At 41.7% G+C, this 22004-nt stretch overlaps 2 protein-coding genes across 2 annotated transcripts in view; one reads left to right on the forward strand and one right to left on the reverse strand.

Moving 5' to 3' along the window:
* LOC311063142 (C-C chemokine receptor type 5-like) overlaps positions 1-6693 on the reverse strand; it is a 53694-nt gene extending 47001 nt beyond the window's left edge. Inside the window, exon 1 of the mRNA XM_084082385.1 lies at positions 6586-6693. Within this exon, the coding sequence (XP_083938511.1) occupies positions 6586-6623 (38 nt within the window). The 5' untranslated portion in view covers positions 6624-6693. The remainder of the gene's footprint in view (positions 1-6585) is intronic.
* A 9201-nt stretch (positions 6694-15894) lies between these two features.
* The window catches only part of LOC311062925 (uncharacterized protein), a gene marked incomplete at both ends in the record, with an annotated part of 40596 nt that continues 34486 nt past the window's right edge, over positions 15895-22004 (forward strand). Inside the window, one exon of the mRNA XM_084082144.1 lies at positions 15895-16101. Within this exon, the coding sequence (XP_083938270.1) occupies positions 15895-16101 (207 nt within the window). The remainder of the gene's footprint in view (positions 16102-22004) is intronic.

A 22004-nucleotide genomic window follows, 5' to 3' on the forward strand; every position in this document is an offset into this window, starting at 1 on the left:
CGCCTTTAAAATCATTAAAAAACTTGAGTTACTTTTTTTTTTGAGATTTAGATTATTATTACAAAACATACATTACCCACTTCAGCCATATACACTGTGTCTACAAGCTCACAATGCGTCGCGATGCATTGTGAGCTTAGATCTGCTATTTTCAAAGGATTTGTATACATTTATACGTTTGAAAACTTGTGAAATGGGACATTCTGCATAATGAGTACTTTCTACTTTTGGTACTTTAAGTACACTTTGACAGCAATACTTTTGTACTGTTACTCAAGTAAATTTTGAATTCCGGACTTTTACTTAACAGAGTATTTCTACATTGCAGTATTGATACTTTTACTTGAGTAAAGAATTTGAGTACTTTTTCCATCACCGCTGTTACCCTCCACTCTCCAGCACTAGTCATCATTTGTTGGTAGGCTAACAGGTGGAGAGATTTCATACTCGCTGCTTTACTAAAGAACTTCATATTTCCTTGTGTAAGTAATTTAATGGTAAACAGATGGGACGGCGTGTCTAGATGAGAAACACAAGTCTTGAATAAAAAATCCTCAAAGTGAAACTGTGCCTTTTGAAAAGTGAGGAGGAAATTTAGAGAATGATTACTATTTTATTATTTGGTATTATGTCATCTTTTTGAGTTATTTTTTTTATAACACGGGTACATTATTCTGTCAAGAATAAACAGCTAAATGAGCTACTGTATGTGAGCGTGTGTGTGTGTGTGTGTGTGTGTGTGTGTGTGTGTGTGTGTGTGTGCGCGCGCGCGCGCGCATACGTGTATTTGTGTTTGTGTGTGCGCCCATGTGCGTGCATGCGCGCATGTTTTTGCATGTTTTCAGGTTTCACTCCATAATCCCTGGAACGTGACTGAAACATTTCCATTTCAAAGAGTTGTCTGGGTTAGACATTCTGACTCTGTGTGTGTGTGTGTGTGTGTGTGTGTGTGTGTGTGTGTGTGTGTGTGTGTGTGTGTGTGTGTGTGTGTGTGTGTGTGTGTGTGTGTGTGTGTGTGTGTGTGTGTGTGTGTGTGTGTGTGTGTGTGTATTCTACAATGAGGACAGCTCTTGAGTTTCTGCTCAAATGCTGTGTGACATCTCTGTTTTCCTGCGCGCCCCATGGATATACAGAGACTTCTATATGAAGAAACAAAGAGAAGGGGAGAAAGAAATGGATGTCAAGTTAGTTTGCAAAATTGGTGAGCCAGGGAAGTTGAGTGTCTCTTTCCTGGCCAAATGCAGCTCAGTGGTTTTAAAACTTTTCCATGTCAAGGTCCCCCAAATGAATATGTATTTGGCCGTGGATCACTATCTGAAGATAATTTGTTACAGGGACCCCCATACAAGAATTGTGTTTCAAAAATATTCAATTTGCTTTTCAAATATGTTTTGAAAATACACAATGTATTTAGGGCAGGGCCAGGGGTCTTCAATGTTGTTCAGGCCAAGGACCCCTTAGCTGAGAGACAGACCAAGCAAGGACCCCCAATACAAATTGTATAAAATTGTGTTGCAGATTCAACACAGATTTCATAATAGCTTCATAGACTTGTTTGACAGTTCTATTGTCAGTGTTGTGTAAATTCATGTTTATTTGTCTGTTTGTTTACTTTACTTTACACATTATATTTTTTATTAATATGTTGGATTCATGTTCATGTGTATTTTCCAGTGGTTAATGTAAGTTCCTATCCTATCACGCAAATCTACAAGCACACGACACGTTAATTCGCGCTGCGTTGCAAGCTTGCAGATCTGCTATTTTCATAATGTTTTTCTTTTTAATTTATTTATGGAAATTATTTGATTTCTATTTATTAAATACTTTAGAAAAATGTTGGAATTGTTTTTAATTTATGAAAAATGTTGACTTTTTATATATATATATATTAATGTAGGAAACAAAAAAAGGGTACATTTACTGTTAGTGTGTTTTGTACATAAGACACGACACAGTGCTATAGCCAGGGCTCTTTCATTATTCATATCACTCAAGTTTCCTGTGTAAAAACATTTACTTTGATTCATTTTGCATTTTGCTGCATGCATAATAGATCACTCACTGGAGATGCCATTCAAAATAACCACCAACATTTTCTTTTTCATCTTTGGCTTCATATTGTTTCTGAGCTGGTCTTTGGCTGGCGGCTGCGCTGAACCCACTGTGTGGATGTGACCGCTGCTCCCTGCAGTGTCTCAAGTGGTTTGAGTTTTTGGCTCATCCTACAGCAGTGGTTCTCAAACCTTTTCATGTCAAGGACCCCCAAAATTATATGTATTTGGCCGTGGACCCCCATCTCAAAATACTTTGTTCCAGGGACCCCCAGATGCAAAGATTTGAGTTACAAATGTTCGCTTTAAAAATATATATATTCAAAGATTTGCAAAAATGTTCCAGATTTTTCTAAAATAGCAGATCTACAGGCATATACGCTATTTTTGAATAGCCAAAGTATAAAATATGGATAAAGGGGTTAAAATGATTGTGACGCTTTATTAACTAATTTTGCTGCGGACCCCCTGGGACTCCCTGGGACCCCCCCAAGGACCCCTGGGGGTCCCCGGAACCAATGAGAACCAATGTCCTACAGTATGATTTTGTCGCTCTCAGGTGGAAACTTTGTTATGTCCGTACCGTTCCTTTTCAGGAAATCAAAAAATCTGTGTTCCAATGGATGCAATGTAGTTATTATTTAATCAGAAGCTCTTGTTAATACTGTTCATTGGCTCAATATTTATAAAAATCCTCAGACACACCACTTTCACTTTAAAAAAAACTAGCGAAAATAGCAGATCTACAAGCTGACAACGCGTCGCATCATGACACGTTGTGAGCTTGTAAAGTGGATATTTTTGCTACGTTTGTGTGACACTGTAGTATGATTAAGTAAGGCATTAATTTATACAGTATGCTACTACCCCACCCCCACCCTTCCTGTCTACTTGCTCCTCTAAATTATGTTAATATTAACAACACAATAATACACAAGGAGTTCAGCCATTAAGGTGTGTGTGTGTGTGTGTGTGTGTGTGTGTGTGTGTGTGTGTGTGTGTGTGTGTGTGTGTGTGTGTGTGTGTGTGTGTGTGTGTGTGTGTGTGTGCCTGTGTGTGTGTGTACGTGCGTATACAGAATCACTGTTTTCGCACTGACAAATATGCTTGAAAATAGAGAGAGAACCAAACAACACGGCTGGGGAGATGAAAGAGAATAAACTAATAGAGATGAAACATAACCCCTGAGGCGCTCGCTCTCTCTCTCTCTCTCTCTCTCTCTCTCTCTCTCTCTCTCTCAAACTTTAGACTGTTTTTCCCAGTAGGCTTACTTGTAAACTTATTCATAAAAGCCTGATTTATACTTTGTTGTAAAATAGCAGATCTATAAGATCACAATACATTGCGCTTAACCATAAGGAGACAAGAGGAGATTTCTTTCCTATAGTCAAGTGAGATGAAGTATGATGTACACTACACAAGACAAAGGTGTGACAGCCTGGCATGTGATCATGTAGCTCCTCTCACAGCCACAGTGTCCAAAATCCATACAGTGTCTCTGAGGCAGTGGTGGAAAAAGTACTCAAATTCTTTACTTAAGAAAAAGTACCAATACTGCAATATAAAAATACTCTGTTACAAGTAAAAGTCCAGAATTAAAAATGTTACTTGAGTAAAAGTACAAAAAGTATTGGCATGAAAATGTACTTAAAGTATCAAAAGTAAAAGTACAAAAATATTTGAAAATAGCCTATCTACAAGCTCACAACGCGTCGCATAGCCTAGGTATAGAATAGGGCTAAAGTGGTTAATGTATGTTTTATAATGTAATAATTCATATCTACAAAGTAACTAGTAACTAAGTTTTCAAATATAGCCCATCTACAAGCTCACAACGTGTCGCAACACAAGAGTTTTGGTGTTGACTGAAAAAAGCAGTCCCAAGTACAGAGACAACTCAGGTCCATTTTACAAAGTGGTTAACAACCTGTATTATATTATTACTCAAATTAAGAATCTTCCCTCCTTCCTCCATTTTGCATTCATTGTTACCCGTGTTGACGATATGGCACTAACGTCACGCAAAACCTGGCACGAACGTCACATAGTTTACAAATAAGGGACGATTCCATATTTGAAGGGACTGCTGGCAACCCTACCCTGAGGAAATAACTGAACAGGCCACCTGGGGCTTTAGCGAGTGTTGTTCCTCACAGCCAGGGCTACTAGAGGAATTTAAAGCACAGGAAATACCAGGAAATACCTTTGGGAGCCAAGATCACTGGCACTCAGCACAAACTTATCACAGTATGCGTCCGGGTATGGGCACCGAATGTGACAGAACTCGCATAACAGTGTAGATTTATCGATGTGAAACAAATGGTGCAATGGTGGAGGATTTCTGATGTAGTGAATAGCGGTAGTTTAGACTGACAGCTTTATCTACAGTACGTAATGTGTGTGTGTGTGTGTGTGTGTGTGTGTGTGTGTGTGTGTGTGTGTGTGTGTGTGTGTGTGTGAGAGCGCGAGAGCGCGAGTACGTGCGTGCGTTCGTGCGCGTGCATTACGTCTGTGCGCGTGCGTGCCTGTGTGTGTGCGTGCGTGTGTGTGTGTGTGTTGTGGCAGAAGAAACCAGGCCATGTCCCCTGTGGAGCTAGACTCATAACGAATGCTCTTTATGAAAGAGAGCTGTCCTCCTGTCAGATCTCACTCTCTTACGCCTCTCTCTCTCTCTCTCTCTCTCTCTCTCTCTTTCTCTCTCTCTCTCTCTCTCTCTCTGTCTACCTCTCTCTCTCTCTGTGTCTACCTCCCTTCTCCCTGTGTTTTCATCTTCCTCCGTCTATCTTTCATAATGTGCTGTATCTTCTGTCTTCACTGCATGCTCGCTGAGTCGTAGTTTCATTCATCTGTCTGTACATACATGTACAGCAGATTGTTCTGTGAATCCATCAGTCTCCCTTTGAACTGCACACCTGTGTGCTCTACACACACATCCACAGCTTCCATGACAATCTGCCAGAGATAGTGACTCTCGCCTTATAGTTTCTTTTTGATGGTCAATAAAAGAAAATTATGTAACTTTGTTACGTGCAATAATACCATTTCTTCCATCCAATGCTAGTACAGTTGCATTTCTTCCGCCACTCTGAAAGTCTATGAGCTCCATTACTCAACCAATGCTGCTATCATAGTAGCAGCAGCTTTGCTATCATCTTGAAAGCATTCACGGCCCACTGTTAAGTGGTCAGATGGGTGGGCCAGAGCATGTTTATTTTAATGAATCAATCAATCCTTTGTGTTTCATCTTGGATCAATACAACGAACGTGGTGTACTTTAAGTATGTAGGTGTATATCAGTGAAAATTAAGATTTTAAATAAAAAATAGAATGACATGACAATTACATTCATTATTTTTTTATATTAATGTTATATTATCAATAAAAATCGTAATGTTTTGCCAATTATTTGGGGACCCACTTGCAATATCCTCAACGCACCAATGGGACTCCGGCCCGCAGGTTTGGAAATGCTGTACTAGCATTTTCTGTTGCCTATTATAATAATATTATAGAAGTAGTCCATACACTACTACTGATGATAGGATTTCCATGTATGGACTACTACTGATGTAGCCTTGGATCGGAAAACAATAGGGAAACAATAGGGAAAATACGGATTTCAGAAAGAGGACTGTGTTTCAATGCAGGAAAACACCCCAGCATCATTATATAGTGGCTGATAGAGGGGGAAAAATGCAAAATATATATATATATAAATATTTTTAGCGGCGCTAGCCGCTCTATACCTTTAGGGATAGAGCGGATATTAGCCCTCTATACCTGGCTTTTGCGTCAACGTTCTGATTGGTCAGGCTCGCCAAGGTTCTGATTGGTCAGGTCCGTCAACGTTCTGATTGGTCAGGCTCGCCAAGGTTCTGATTGGTCAGGTCCGTCAACGTTCTGATTGGTCAGGCTCGCCAAGGTTCTGATTGGTCAGGTCCGTCAACGTTCTGATTGGTCAGGCTCGCCAAGGTTCTGATTGGTCAGGTCCGTCAACGTTCTGATTGGTCAGGCTCGCCAAGGTTCTGATTGGTCAGGTCCGTCAACGTTCTGATTGGTCAGGTCCGTCAACGTTCTGATTGGTCACTATTCATGACATCACTATGTTACCCCACTCTATCAGCTATGACAGATCAGTTTTTGCCACTTACCTTGGAATGCATTTGGTGATTCGCTTCCAATGGCACTATTTAGTGCCACTGGAAGCCTTGAAATAAATTTACAGAGATTTAATATTGTTTCTCTAGTAGAAACACATATCTATGACAAAATATATCAAAGGCGCCGCTACCTTCACACAGGTGTGATTTTTTAAATTTAGGCTTAATGTTGCCTACAATACCTTTAACCACTTTCACACTCACTTTCAAACATTTTCAAAAATAGCAAGAATAGCAGATCTACGACCTCACAAGACACTCTTGACTCTTGTACGACAAAATAGGGCAGTATGAAGATGAAATATGAAGATACAAGATTTCCACCTGACAGCAACATTATGTAAAACAATTGTGGGGAAAAGGAGTCTCACCTGAGAGTGTTCATAAAGTCGCTTGTAGTGACGTCCATCACTGACTGAGTCAAGATACCAGGCCAAAACAAACAGATCTTCTATATCATATAACTAGTTCAACTGAACGACCATCCAAGTGCCAAGAATAACAAAAGTGAAGCACTAAGCAAAATAACGAAATAACTTCTCATTTCATTAGGGGAAGTTACAGTAGATGATTTTGAAATTGATGGTGAAAGCGGTGTACAGTGATAAATGTGCAGAGCTATGGTGGACACTGGGATCCAGCGTGGAACACTGTTCCACCACCATTGGAGCTCCCGTCTGCACCTGAATTGGGGGAGGCCAATCATCATTATCATGGCAGATAATGCCAGGTATATCTGGAAGACGACAATATCACACGTCACAAAATGCTTTCAGCATTCTGACTCAGCGTTTTGGGGTTAAACCATTCAATCCGGGAAGGCATCCCGGTCATTTTAGATATCTTTGGCTGTTCAAAAAATATCAGATATACAAGCTCATAGCGCGGCATAGAGCTGCGCTCTATGCCTATATATGATTTCCATATATAGACTACTACGATGAAATGATTTCCTCACAGTGGTGACGCTCAGATCGTGGGTTTTATTTTAGATATGGGACTCTCCCCTGTCTTTCCCTCTCTCCATCGCTGACCCTTTCCCTCTGTCCTCCCATCCTCCCAACTCCCGTGTGGCATTGGTTGTGGTGACAGCAGGGGAACAAGCGGCACTCCTTGGTGTGGCGCCAGACAGGAAGCAGCAGACGGCTGTAGAGGAAGTGGACCCGAGAGGGACACACTGGCCCTCAGAGAAGAGAAGAAAAGAAACAATATGAACCCCTATGTGTGCATTTGTGTGTGCATTTGTGTGTGTGTGCGTGCGTGCGTGCATGCGTGCGTGCGTGCGTGCGTGCACGCGCGAGCAAGTGCATGCGTGTGTTTTTGTGTGTACTGTACTGGTGTATGTATGTATGTGTGTGTTTCAGTGTACCTGTATGTCGGAGTTATGTGCATTTGGACACCGTTGTATACGCCACTGTCATGTAAAACATAACATTTATATGTCTGTAATATCACACCTCCAGTGCTGCAGCATACAGCGAGGCGAGGATAAATAGTTGTCATACTGTGAGCATATCGAGAGACAAAGGAGACTCTGAGACAATGCACAAGTCTGTAAATAGTATGGCTGTGCGCCCTGTTTGCTCTCCACGGCTCCTGTACGCTTCCATATCTGATAAGAACCACTTGGATCACCACTCTTAAGTTACCACTTCCCATTGTTCCTGGACAGACTGGAATTCCATTGCTTGCACAAAGGGACTGACAGGAATGACAATTGTGAGCGGATTGACAATGGGCAAATATTATGTAAACATGACATGGATTTGGGTGGGTTTGAATTTTGGAATAGCATCACACTTTGACGCTAAGACGAGAGTTGGTCTAAAAACGACTGGCCATGAAGCACCCCCATAGGCTATACTGTTTGACTGTGAAAAACAAGATTTCAGAGATGTAATAGAAAAACATCATTTCACAATTGCTTTTGAGCTTCTTTGCTTTTGAGCGGCTTATTTAATTTTTTTAAATGTTCTCAGAAAATGTATTCAATGCCAATTGTATCAAAGCTCTGCAGCAACATGTATTTTTGATTTTAACAGTAGACTGGAGTATTGAGACTTTTTGACAGTGAATTAATCATACAAGCACGTATGCAAGGACAGGTATAGCCTAAGAGGAGCAAAGAAAAGTTGTGATCCATTGACTTTTCAAAGGGCATGCCATCCCATGGTGGATGTCTAGTCCCTAGCAATCCCTATGGCTCTCCCTTCAGCAGCTTGCCTTGAAATCGTTTGATTTGCCAAGCTGAGAGGAGAATGCTGAAAGCCAAAGCAAAGCTCTCAACCATGAAACAATATCTCCCATAAGAATGAGGGCATTTTTCATGTCTAGAGAGAAATGTGACAGCTTACTTAGCTCTCCAACTTCATAACTTTTTCCCACAGAATTCTAAACTTGGCTTGAGACCATTATGATTCATGGCTGAAAACAGAGGTGGATTTTTGGAACACTCTCGATTAGTCGGTCAAGACGGTAGCTTGAACATCTGTTCTTAAGAGACACCGTCGTACTATTAGTGGCCGGTAGCTTTCATTCATCATTTTGTATTAAAAGCACCAGATTTGGCAGATGTGTTGATATATACGGTATATTGAGAACAAAACGATGTTGGGGCATCACAAATTCATACCCTGGTGGTGGCATTTTTCAAAATGGCCACCAGCAGTTATTGGTCAAACCTTCCTAACCCACCCTCTAGTGGTTTTTGCCCTAAGAGGCTGAAATGTGTCGCAAAAAGGCAGAGTCTGCCTTTTTGCGACACATTTCAGCCTTTTAGGGTCATAACTTATGACCCAAACAACTGGTGAGTAACTGTTATGCCAATTGGCAAAAAAGGTTTGTGGCACTGGGAGTGGCCAAAAACAATTGTTCATGTTGTGATTTTTTGGAAACAAAATTGCAGGCCATTGCAGATTGTCTTTCTGTTGACCATGGCAGACATTTTACGGTTAATGGCATAGAATATGTAAGCCAACCCCAAGCTGCTGATTCCATGTTTTAAGGACCACAACTTAAAAAGTTAAAGTGAGAATGTTTCATTGTAATGTAAGACAATAGTAAATGACAGAAAATGCAACACAATGGTGAGATTGCTTCTATGTTATAGATAAGTTGATTAAACCATAGCAGTATAGCGAGTATGAATGCTTGAACCTGTTGTTGGACAATATTCGGTGCCTTCTGAAAGTGACTGGTTAGACTGGTATAGTCCTTTAAGTTGTATAATGTTTGACGTATACTTACTGTATATAATATAAAGTAAAAAATAATTAGAAATTAAAATATAGTACAATTATTAATATTCAATGTAAAGTATGGTAATTACACAGCGAAGTTATGCTGTTAAATGACACACAGTCAGCTAAATACTGTTTATCGTGTGTACATCTTCACTGTACATTAGGTTCCCAAGTCTACAAATAAAGTTGACATACACTAGAAAGATAACCAGAAGGATTGAAACCACAGGCAGCTGGGGGGTGGGAGGAATGCGTGATGCCAAACCGGAGACTCAGCTCACCATCTGATGTGTGTATGTGTGTGCGTGTGCGTGCGTGTGCGTGTGTGTCATGTACATGGAAGCAATAAAGCAGATACCTCACAATGCGTGCGTGCACACATAACACAACACACACACACAACACACACAAACGTTTGAATTATTTGATTTGGATCTGCTGAAGAAGTGCATACATAATAGATCCAAACACTGATCAGAAGGTTACATTATGGTCAAACTAGATATAACTGGATGCTCATGCTTATTAACACACAGAGGGAAAAATAGATAACGTTTCAGTTGTAAGACTGCTTAGCTATACCATTTATGTCTATGTAATATATTCCATGTGAAGCCTCTGTTTGTGCCTTGCTGTTGCTGATGCATACCAATGACTACACCTCGTGCACGTTAACGGAGCACTCATTAAAAACAGGTAAACTTCCTTGTGACAGGTGGCTGTCACAGAACAAAAACTAAGACGTTATGGAATTTGAGCGCGTGTGTTTGCGGGGGTTGGGGTGGTGAGTATGTATGGGTACACAGACAGTACATCTCCAGCAGATACTGTATAGTACATACTTGGAATGCCTAAGCACAAGTATCATGTGGGTTTGGCACACAGTGTGCAACAAAACATCACTGCGGAGTGCTTCAGCCAATCAGTTCTCACCTTTTAGTTTGACAGCTGATCGACTGCCAACCCATGACACTGGAAGAACAGGAAGTTGGAGGATATTGATAATGTGTGTCCGTTGTCCAAGTTTACTGGAAATCCGGCTTTAGACATCTCACTTTGAAATGCAGTCATCAGGCAATACATTAACAAGCAAGTAGTCTAACAAGCATCACCCTCAGGCTCAGGAAGAGTTTTTTCCCTGAGGCTGTCAGAGCCGCATGGACCAAACAGAAAAGGAAACAAAACCTGCATTCAATCTGTAAATGCCCCCTTGTAGTTTTGCTCACACTGTTTACTTGCACTAATGTAACTACTGTATATAAGCGTATCTACAGTATGCATTATGTGTATTACTGCACATTATATGATAAAGATACTAATTCACCCACCCTTATTCTGGAAATTTCCCATTGCTGCGCTAAAAGCGTTTTTACCTTTTACCTGCACTATTGCAATTTTACTAATGTTTTGAGGTGTTGACCATTTTGAGATACATGTTTTTGGCCTATTGCATATAAAACAGGAGGTTGAGCATCACTGATATACTAATAGGCAGTCTATTCTCTTCACTATAGTTTCAGTTAAATATTGTAGCTGCTGTTGCAGTTGTAGTATTTGTTGAATTATGCTCCTGTCTCTCAGACAGGCTATGAACATAAAGAGAATCAATTTGTGTCAACACAAGTCTCTTCTATAAGCAAAACAACATCACCAGACAGATAGGGAGGTGCACGGGTTGTGTCCGCTCCTCGTGTACACTTATGCAATACATTTGACTGTGGTGTACATAATACAGTACATCTTGGTGTCAGCATGTGTTCCTACTGCCTACTGTTGTCCCAGGAGCAATCCAGAGATTCCATTATGGCCAATAACTGCAACACGGAACTGCTTGTGAACACTTGTGGAACTGCACTTTTACACACACACACACACACACACACACACACACACACACACACACACACACACACACACACACACACACACACACACACACACACACACACACACACACACACACACACACACACACAACCGTATATATAACTCTTTGGTCATAACACGTGTAGAACTGCTCACTTACACACACAGAGTATCATAACGCATGAAGCATACAAACAGCACAAGGTGTTCGCAGGTTTAGAGAATTGGCGTACTTCATTCAAATCGAAGAATTATTATCCCTTGTCCCATTAAAAAAGCATCTGTGTCATTTTAGATTTTAGATTTTAGCTGTATATATATAGCACTATAAGCACTTTAACCATTATTTTATACTTTGGCTGTTCAAAAATAGTAGATATACAAGCTCATAGAGCTTGTAGATCTGCTATTTTTGGAGAATCGTGAAGATGTATGCAAATCTTTGAATATATATATTTACAGATAAATTACATATCATTTTGATGGTCCTTGACATGAAAAAGTTTGAACACCAATATATGGCAAGATAAAACATTTTTTCCAAATCAGCCTCAGGTCTTAATGGGTTAAAGCATTATGAAAGCATTGACCATATTATAGACTAGCTAATGTCATTATGTGCTAATGTGCACAACCACACCTAAATCTAACACTCCCATTATTCAATTTAATTAGCCACACCTGTAGTACTTACATCAGTGTACATTACTTATAATATAAGTAATGGTCAACTTTTACAGTCCAGGAAACAAACAGGGTTTAGTTACCCTTTAATAACACAAAACAGCCTGAGTAGGCTTAAGAGGCTTGAGAGGTAATAATCTTGCAGTGGTAACCAGTGATTAGCCAGACTGACAAACATAATGACCTGAAATCTACAGTATTTAGCACAGCATGCTTTTGGGTTACACCACACAGCTCTGCACCGCCATTGTTGCTTGGTTTTACCTTTTGAACTATGCTGCGGAGTCCCATGACCAGATCCAGTACAAAACAACGGCAGGTGAAAAACATATTTCTATCCTTGGGCTGTGGTTTGCTAATGGTTCATACTGTACATACAGTACTACCAGGCCAAGCAAGGCAGGGACAGCGTTAGATAACGCTGAGGGAAACCCCAAGCGCGTATGTGTCATGTCTCATTTGAACGGAGGCACATGCAAAGGGAATTTAATGGACAAGAAGAATCTGCATTCTCAATCTGATCAACAACAAATAATGAAACGGCACTGTAGTTTCCAGAACCTCTAGTTTCATCCCTTATTTCTTCAGTAAAATCCTCAGTGTTAATCTATAACATTTTTAACTGAGAGTTTACAAATGTTATGTAGTATACAAATCTTATGCAATGCTAACGACCATTTAGTTACTTTTTTTACACTCAGAGTTAAATCAACACTTTTTGAGAGAATTTCACTGTGATCCGTTCAGACAGTTTCAAAAACATTAAAAAATATTCTAATTGTATCTTATTTTATTTGTTTCAATATTTAGCAGATGTCCTTCCTCAATCTCTTTTATGACTGATGATGCCTATCTCTATTTTTCCTGTCTGTCTAGCAGACGCCTGTTGACCTTTTCAGTAATACAGCCTTTGAACGGCTGACTGACAGGGATAGGCCAGGGAATTCATGCAGTGATCCACACACACACACACACACACACACACACACACACACACACACACACACACACACACACACACACACACACACACACACACACACACACACACACACACACACACACACACACACACACACACACACACACACACAAAATGTGTTATGCATGTGTGCCTGCAAAATTTGCAGGCACACATGCATAACTGATCAGCTCTTTATCTCTGCAGCAGAACAGGGAGCATTTTAAAGCATCATCTCATCTTTGACTTGGATACTGATAATCACATTCCACTCAACTCAAGGTGCAGGAATAAGCACACACACACACACACACACACACACACACACACACACACACACACACACACACACACACACACACACACACACACACACACACACACACACACACACACACTCACCTGAGGTCTTTATAGTTAACTTCTAGCTAACATTGTCGTATCACCATTATCACATTTTTCGGGTTGAAAATCATTTACTTTCCGAAAGCGACCCTGTCGTACGAAGAAGTATAATTTGGGAATGTCAGGATGTTGTGGCCTCACATGTCCTGTTGATCCTCACAGGCTATACTTCACTCGATAACTTAACTTAACTGTCAACACTTGTTGAAAACAGTCATTTCGTATTGCTATCTATCTTGATCAGGCTTTACATTTGTAAGAAGCTCCAGTAAGTAATACGTAGGCTACTGTATGCCCCAAAATGTATCAATGTTTCCCCTTCACCAGCACAAAACTGTTGGTGTTGGTGTTTTCTTTCCCGTGCTGCAAAATATGGAGTCCAAGCAAGTCTATGTCATGACTCATGATGACATAGACTTGCATCCCATGCAGTATATGGGGATTTTAGCTAAACATTTTGGGGATCCGCAGATCGACCGACTTCCCATTTGGCGCCTCACCGAGTTTGAAGTTGTCCGTCATAGGGGTCGGGATGGACAGTTCTGAACAACCAGGTCTCCGTATATGCCTATATATGGGCATATCGGTCGGATCGGTGGTTCTGGACAAGGTGAGAGTTGGATGGGAGTGAGTGTGCTACGATTGCTGCTCCCTCCGGCTGGTTTTAGCTGACTGGGCACAGTGATGAGAACTGGCCAGTGAGACACTGTAATTGGCCAGGTTCTGTCTCCTTTTTTCTACACCTCTCTCACTTTCTCACTGTGTCCCCGTCTCCTTCACTCAGCACCGCAGTGTTGTCAGTCCCAATGGGAATTGTATTGTAGATGCACTTCCTCCTACACACCCACATGCACACGCATACACGCACGCACATGCCGAAATGTGCCCCAGGACTGGAATATACGACAACAGACACATCCTCAAAAGCACACTCATTTGTGCACACATCGGCACGAACACACAAATCCCAAATCCAAAGATTTACCGACTCAGGAGCACGTGGGGGTGCTTGGAGGGTGCAGAGTCTCTCTCTCTCTCTCTCTCACACACACACACACACACACACACACACACACACACACACACACACACACACACACACACACACACACACACACACACACACACACACACACACACACACACACTTCGGGCATGTGCCTGTGTGTGTGTGTGTGTGTGTGTGTGTGTGTGTGTGTGTGTGTGTGTGTGTGTGTGTGTGTGTGTGTGTGTGTGTGTGTGTCTGTGTGTGTGTGGGGGGGGTGCTCATTAGCCTATGATAGATTCAGTGAGCTTGACTTTCAGGCCCAGGGAGAGCCTTGAGGTATGCTGTGCCTAATAACAAGATATAGTGTGTGCGTGCGTGCGTGCGTGCGTGCGTGCGTGCGTGCGTGCGTGCGTGCGTGCGTGCGTGCGTCACACTCAAAGGAAACACCCCCAATATTGTGTATAGATCATTCACTCAGTGAGTTGTGAGTCTCAAAAAAAAAAATACCCCCCTCACCCGTCAAAGGAACACTTTGATATACAGGAACATTGCATGTCACTTAGTGGATTCCTGTCTCCTCCTCCTGTGTGTGACTGTCATTTAACCACAACATGAACCCTAGCATCCCTTGTGGGCGTGTCATAACAGGAGCAGAACATTCTGCGAAAAATATGGTGTAGAGGGAAACGAGGAGGGGGCCAAATATAGACCCCTGGGAGACCCCCGCTCAACTTGCATCAATGCTTGTGCATGCCTGTTGCACCCCTCTTGCACTGGCACTGTATTCCAGATGATGATTGACGCCAATAATGTACAATACTGATACTGTCACATGTCTGTATATATTAACACTCCCTCACACACACACACAACACACACACACACACACACACACACACACACACACACACACACACACACACACACACACACACACACACACACACACACACACACACACACACACACACACACACACACACACGCGCGCGCACGCTCCTATCCTCGCATTGTGTCACATTCCAGGCGAAGCGTTGCTTTGCACCAGCACGCGCTCAAGGCAGGGTTTACTATTTTTGAGTGTGGGAGAGAAAGCCACAAGTGACAGTGGTGTATCAGAAGAGAGGTGCTTTTCCCCAAAGATGCTCATTGCCGGAGCCTGTGGAAAGGAGAGGGGGAGAGAGTATGGTTTATTTATGAGAGATTCTGAGTCAAGAACAGCTTCAAAGTGCAAAGATGGAAGGATAGTGAGGCAAGGATGACTGTATTCATGAGGAGTGTGGTGTGTGTGTGTGTGTGTGTGTGTGTGTGTGTGTGTGTGTGTGTGTGTGTGTGTGTGTGTGTGTGTGTGTGTGTGTGTGTGTGTGTGTGTGTGTGTGTGTGTGTGTGTGTGTGTGTGTGTGTGTGTGTGTGTGCGCGCGAGTGCGTGCGTGCGTGCGTACGTGTGCACGTGCATGCACGTCTGACTATCGGTCTGTCATTTTTCATGGAAAACCCATTGCAGAAACACTGAGTTACATGGACAGTAGACATAATGGCAGTCACTGCAGCGGCCGTTGTTGCAGTGATGCAATCCCCTCCAGGTGACATCACCCAGAGAGGAGAGGGGATGAACAGATTGGTCGTGACCAGGAAACAACACTCATTCTCAGCCTATGACCCTGCCGCCTCTGCCATCAGGCAATCGTGGGCTGGGAAAGAGCAGAATGGAAATCGTTTCAGCTTGATGGAATGGAGATTGGTCAGAGGGCAGGTTATAGAAAAAAGAGTGAGAGAGAAAGAGAGAGAGTGAAGGTCTGAGGTGAACGTAGAGATGTCACAAGGACACCGCGCCCTGCCTCTGTCGTGCATTTCATCTGAAATGTCAAATTTCTATTTTCATAATAAAAACTAGATTTTTTGGGGGGGATTTAAGGTAAATGGGAGAGAAAGGAGACTTCTTTACACACGTAGCTGATTATAGTGTAGCAGAGCAAGAATAAACAGAAGCATGACAAAATGTCCACTCGCTTATTGCTTCTCAAATGGCAATTGGTCAATAGTGTATCCTTTGTGATAATAAACGGGATGCCAAGAGGACCCAAGTTAAAGGGAATTGTCCTGAAAACACTTGAATTATGCGTAGCCTGTGAGGTAGTTCAGGCAGTATAGACTCGAGAGGTTACGTGCATGCTCATTACTATGTGGCTGTAAACAGCGTCATGCAAGACCCATACGTCATACACTGACGTGGCAATCAGCTGTCCAATTGGTAATTGCAATGCACAATCTATGTAAAGCACTTTGGATAAAAGCGCTATATAAATGCACCATTTACCATTTATTTACCATTTGTTTGTTTGGGGGGGGGGGTTAACAAACACTCTGTGGCAATGATTAAGCACTAATTTTAACACAGACACACTTTCTGTTTTAGAATGGACATAACCGAGGCTTAGAACGGGCTGAAACCTTTTTTGGAGTCATACCTCATAGATATGTCATCGATTAGTGACGTCAGAGATGACTAAAGTCATAGACGGTGCGAGGTCCATTGGACGCACACCGTTCCCATGTGTATCCCCAGAATCACAGGATTCGATTTTTACTGCGCATATTATTTTTTAGAAATGTGATGACAGAGCCACGCAGTTATCTTACGTATATTATCCTCCGGCCAATCAGAATTGAGTATTCTCTCTATGGCTGTGGTACAGCTTCATTTAATATAGCCATTGGAAAACAACATGATCCTGGCCATGATCCTAATAGTACAATGTACACCAGGGGCCAATGACCCCCTTAGCTGAGATGAGATGAAGCAGGGACTACATGTTGTATAGTAACTCTGAGGACCCCCTAGGGGTCCCGAACCCCCTGTTGAAGACCCATGATCTACACAATCCATTTAAGCAGACCGACATTCTCCTGTCTCCCTCCAACCTCCCCAGGCTGCTCCTGTGTAGTAGAATTTAGGTTTTCTCTATGTCAGCATGTTATTCAATGCAGGTCCATGTATTTTATCATGTTCTTTTAATTTCTCTCTATCTTCAGGTTTGTTTTAATGTTGCTCGGACAACATTAAAACAAATATGTATTTCTGTTACAGGTATAAATTTATGGAATTCTCAAAGCAAGGAGTTGAAGAGTTGTACAACAATTTTTCAGTTCAAGAAAGTGTTTTAAAAAAATATATATATAGTAAGTTTGAATTGGATGGTTAATTTTCATTTTTTGATTGTTTTTGTTGTATTTCCTTGTCCTCTCCTGCTTGGTTAATTTTCATTTTTTTGTTTATTTTTGCTTTATTTCCTTGTAGCCTACTGTCATTATTTTTTCCCATTTTTTCTAGTCCTTTTTATTTTGATGAATCATGGTGATGCACTGCTTGGTAGCCATTGGACAGAGCATCAAGCATCAATGATTATTCTTAAATGTAGATGGGGGCAGGTATAAACAATATTTATCTTCTTCCTGCTCCTTTTCATTTATGGAATATGTCAAAAGTAAAAAAGAAAAGTAAATGAATGTAATCGTGTAAAACCATTAATGAAATAAATAAAGATGAAATGAAATAAAATGAAAGGTTCTCTGACCCATGGGTGGTTTTTATGTCTATTATATCAATGTAATGGTGTATCTTTAGGCTCTGCTTCAGAGGAGTTTGTGATCTCAGAGTGTGTGTGTCATGCTTGCGCAGATAAGTCTGTATCACAGGAGCAGAGCCACGCCGCCTAATACAATGCAATATGATTGTAATAAATGGTTTTCTTCTTGACGAGAGAGTCTGTCGGAATTATTATCATTAGTAACGCAGTGAAGGAAGTGACATCACGCAACTATTTATTGTATGTCAATATTGCTGCCATGAAAAAGGCCTATTGTGGTGAGAGAGAGAGAAAGGGAGTGGAAACGGTGAAACAATGATTGACTGGCGCTTCACTGCGTCATTGGAGTGGAGACAGCCTCTCTACGTCGTCCTCAGAGACGTTGGAAGGCTTTAAAAGTAGTGGCCGGCTCAACTTTGATTTGTAACGCGTCACGCAGTGAGTATCGGGCAGCACTTTGAACCTTCATGTCGCTAGCTTCCACTGAAAATGACTTGCAGCCAGTTGGTTTGTTGCCAGTGGTGGAAAGTAACTAAGTATATTTACTCAAGTACTGTACTTAAGTACCATTTTTATTTCTTTTTTTATTTAGTGGAGTACTGCCAATGTTCAATACTTTTACTTCTACTCCATTACATGTCAGAGGATTTATTTTTTTTACCCTACAATTATTTGAAAACTTTATTTACTAGTTACTTCGTAGTTTTTGATTATTACTACAGGATTGCATTAACCACTTCAGCCCTATATAATACTCTACAAGCTCACAACGTGTTGCTTGTGAGCTTGTAGATCTTTCAAAGCCCTTTTAGTAAATTTTGCATTCCGGACTTTTACTTGTAACTGTATTTGACACAAATGTAACTCCATAGTATTTCTGCATTGCAGTATTGGTACTTTTACTTAAGTACACAATTTGAGTACTTTTCCCACCACTGTTTGTTGCTGCTAGTGCGAACGCAGCATGACCATCACATGCGCTCAAAATGGCAAAACGTACATTACCCCTACACGCCATATGGTCATCACAGTTTTAGCTTTTTTAGGGGGCTGCTGTATTATGTACTACTGCCAGAAGAAAATCCATAATTGACTTGGAGAAGACTTTGGTAATTCTTTGAAAGATTTAAGCAGCCCTCTCATAAATTCTTACTTGCAAGAGCAAACTAACTTCTATCTAATCTAATCAAATGTCATCAGTGGCAAGGATCAAAGAATATGTATTTTTACACCAAAATAATTTTGCAGTTATGTCAGAAGTATGGAATAGCACCCCAGGGGTCTGCAGGGTTTTCTGGAACTTTTTCACTAAACTAGGCTGTTATTTTATTTTACACTACTGGCTCAACTCAACAAGGCAGAGAGAGCACTGGTACTTCAAAGCAGCTGTACTAATTTTATGGAGCCCACTGACTCTAACATTGCCTTGGATATTCTCTCTCTCTCTCTCTCTCTCTCTCTCTCTCTCTCTCTCTCTCTCTCTCTCTCTCTCTCTCTCTCTCTCTCTCTCTCTCTCTCTCTCTCTCTCTCTCTCTCTCTCTCTCTCTCTCTCTCTCTCTCTCTCTCTCTCTCTCTCTCTCTCTCTCTCTCTCTCAAGCTTTGTAAGATCTATAATTAATTCCTGCCAGTGAAATCAGACATATTCCTAACTTAAGGGCTTAGGTTTTTCTTACTTTAAGACAAGATGGGATTATAGGAAAACAACCAAATTTATATGAAAAATGCATATCCTGGTGGCCTTATGTAACATTTTCCACTTCTCTTGCATAGACAATCCTGCTGTCTCCCTTGAAAATGTGTATTCTGCCCACATTTCTTATGCACCTGGCATCAAAGCTAATCATTGTTCTTCGTTGTCAGCACTGAGTCATCGCTGGGTCCTCCTGATTGGTCCTCTGACAGGCTTTGATTTCACACAGAATTCTGCACAGTCATTGTTTGGCCCACAAACACAGGCTCCATCCCTCTCAGTATTCGACTGAGGAAAATGTAGTTCGCTTGCTGGTAATAATGATGCTTATTAGGGGATTTCACCTAATTAATCAGCTTCATTGTTCCTCAGAGAAGTCGTTTAAAGGACTTCAAGGAATAAAACTTAAAATGTGGGCAAAAGTTTAGCATTAGTTATGAATGCATAACTGGGCTGGAGCATTAGCTTAAATATAAGCATTTCCCTGAAAACTACGAATGATGGAACTTGCACAAAACAAAACAAGAATTTGAAAATCATTAACTTTCAGAAAGTGACACGGTAGTACAAAGAAGGATAAACTGCGAATGTCAGGATGTCATGTTGATCCTCGCTGGCTACCATACTTTACCCGATAACTTGACTTGACTGATTTGATTAAGGAATAATAATAATAATAATAATAATAATAATAATAATCTAACAAATTGATTTAATATCCCGATTAGGCTTGGTCTTTGTAATAACAAGCTCCAGTAAGTAAATGTACAGTACTCCCCAGAGTGTTTCAATGTTTTATGTACAATATCTTTGCTCTATTAGTTTTATATTTATGGAGGGGAATCAAATGTCTATTATAGAGCAACTGTTTGTTCCACAATTTTAACCCATCTCCTTATTCCTTTGTATCTGTACTTGTTGCATATTTAGACTGATGCTAGTTATGTTAGTCCGGGGTTAGGGTTAGGGTTACTGATGTAGCTTAGCTAGCTATATTTCTAAAGTAGCTTGACAAACTGTACGAGGATGTCATGAAGATATATTATGCTAGAGACTGTACACTCAATCTATGGCGTGCAGATCAAATGGCAAAGAAGAAATTCATGCATGGTTTTGTGAATGAATTAGGTTTCACTTCAGTCCTGCATCATATTATGTGATTAGAGATATTCAGTTTAATATTGTCTCTATAACTCATGCGTGCACACACGTATGCACGCGCACACACACAAACAGACTGCATCTATCATCCATCCCTTGCTGAGCTGGTCCCTTCATTCCTCATCAGACTGAAAGAAAGAGGAGATGACACAGAGACAGAGAGACAGAGAGAGAGAGAGAGAGAGAGAGAGAGAGAGAGAGAGAGAGAGAGAGAGAGAGAGAGAGAGAGGCAGCAGGAAGGATGAGCGATGATGTAAGGAGGAGGGGGGTTAGGGGGAGGAGCTAACATCGCCTACTGCAGCACAGAAATGATAGCGCACAGGAAAGGGGCGGGGCAGTGTTGTGATGAGGGACAGAGAGAGAGAGAGGGAGAAAGAGAGAGAGAGAGAGAGAGAGAGAGAGAGAGAGGAGAGGAAAGGGAAAGAGAGAGGCAAGCAATGATGCTCAGATTGCTCACTGCTGCAGAGGCTTTCATTGATAAAGTAGTGGCGGTATGAGCCATATAGGCTGCAACTGGACTCATGCATGCACGCATACAGTCTGCACACAGTCCGTCAGCACCGGCACCAGCACTGACATGCTTTGCATGCACTTTCTCACTTTAAAAGGCAGTGGCAGTGGCTGAGTACTGCTCAAAACAAACAGCCACTTCAACAAAAACACACACAGTCACGCTCTCTTCTTGCACTGACGTCAACATCACAGCGGCGACCCTCAGCAGATTGTCCCAACACACAACACTCCATCTCTCAGTGGCCGAGCGGTGTGACTGACCAGCAGCACCGGAGGACCTGTCAGCACCTGTAACTGGACCGCCTGCATCCCAGAGTGGAAGCGGCTGCCATACGGAGTCGGCCCCCCGTACTTGGATTAAAACCACCGGTGGAACTGCAACAAGGGACGTCGGGGATCGGGTAGAACCATCCAGCACACGCCAGCATAAAGGTATGCCAGGAGAGAGACACGCACCAAGGCACCTGCGCAAAAGTGTGCATGCGCGCGCACACACACACACACACACACACACACACACACACACACACACACACGCACTAACGCACATGCACACGGACACACACACACACACACACACACCACTTCAGCTGTCACTGTGCTCCCTCCATCCCTTAAATAATCTAGGACACACACACAAACACACACGCAGCTTGACAGCTCACTCCTAGGTGATGTCAGAGTGCTGAATGC

Source organism: Gymnoscopelus microlampas, assembly GCF_963454915.1.
Source record: "Gymnoscopelus microlampas genome assembly, chromosome: 16".
In the NCBI taxonomy this organism is placed as follows: Eukaryota; Metazoa; Chordata; class Actinopteri; order Myctophiformes; family Myctophidae; genus Gymnoscopelus; species Gymnoscopelus microlampas.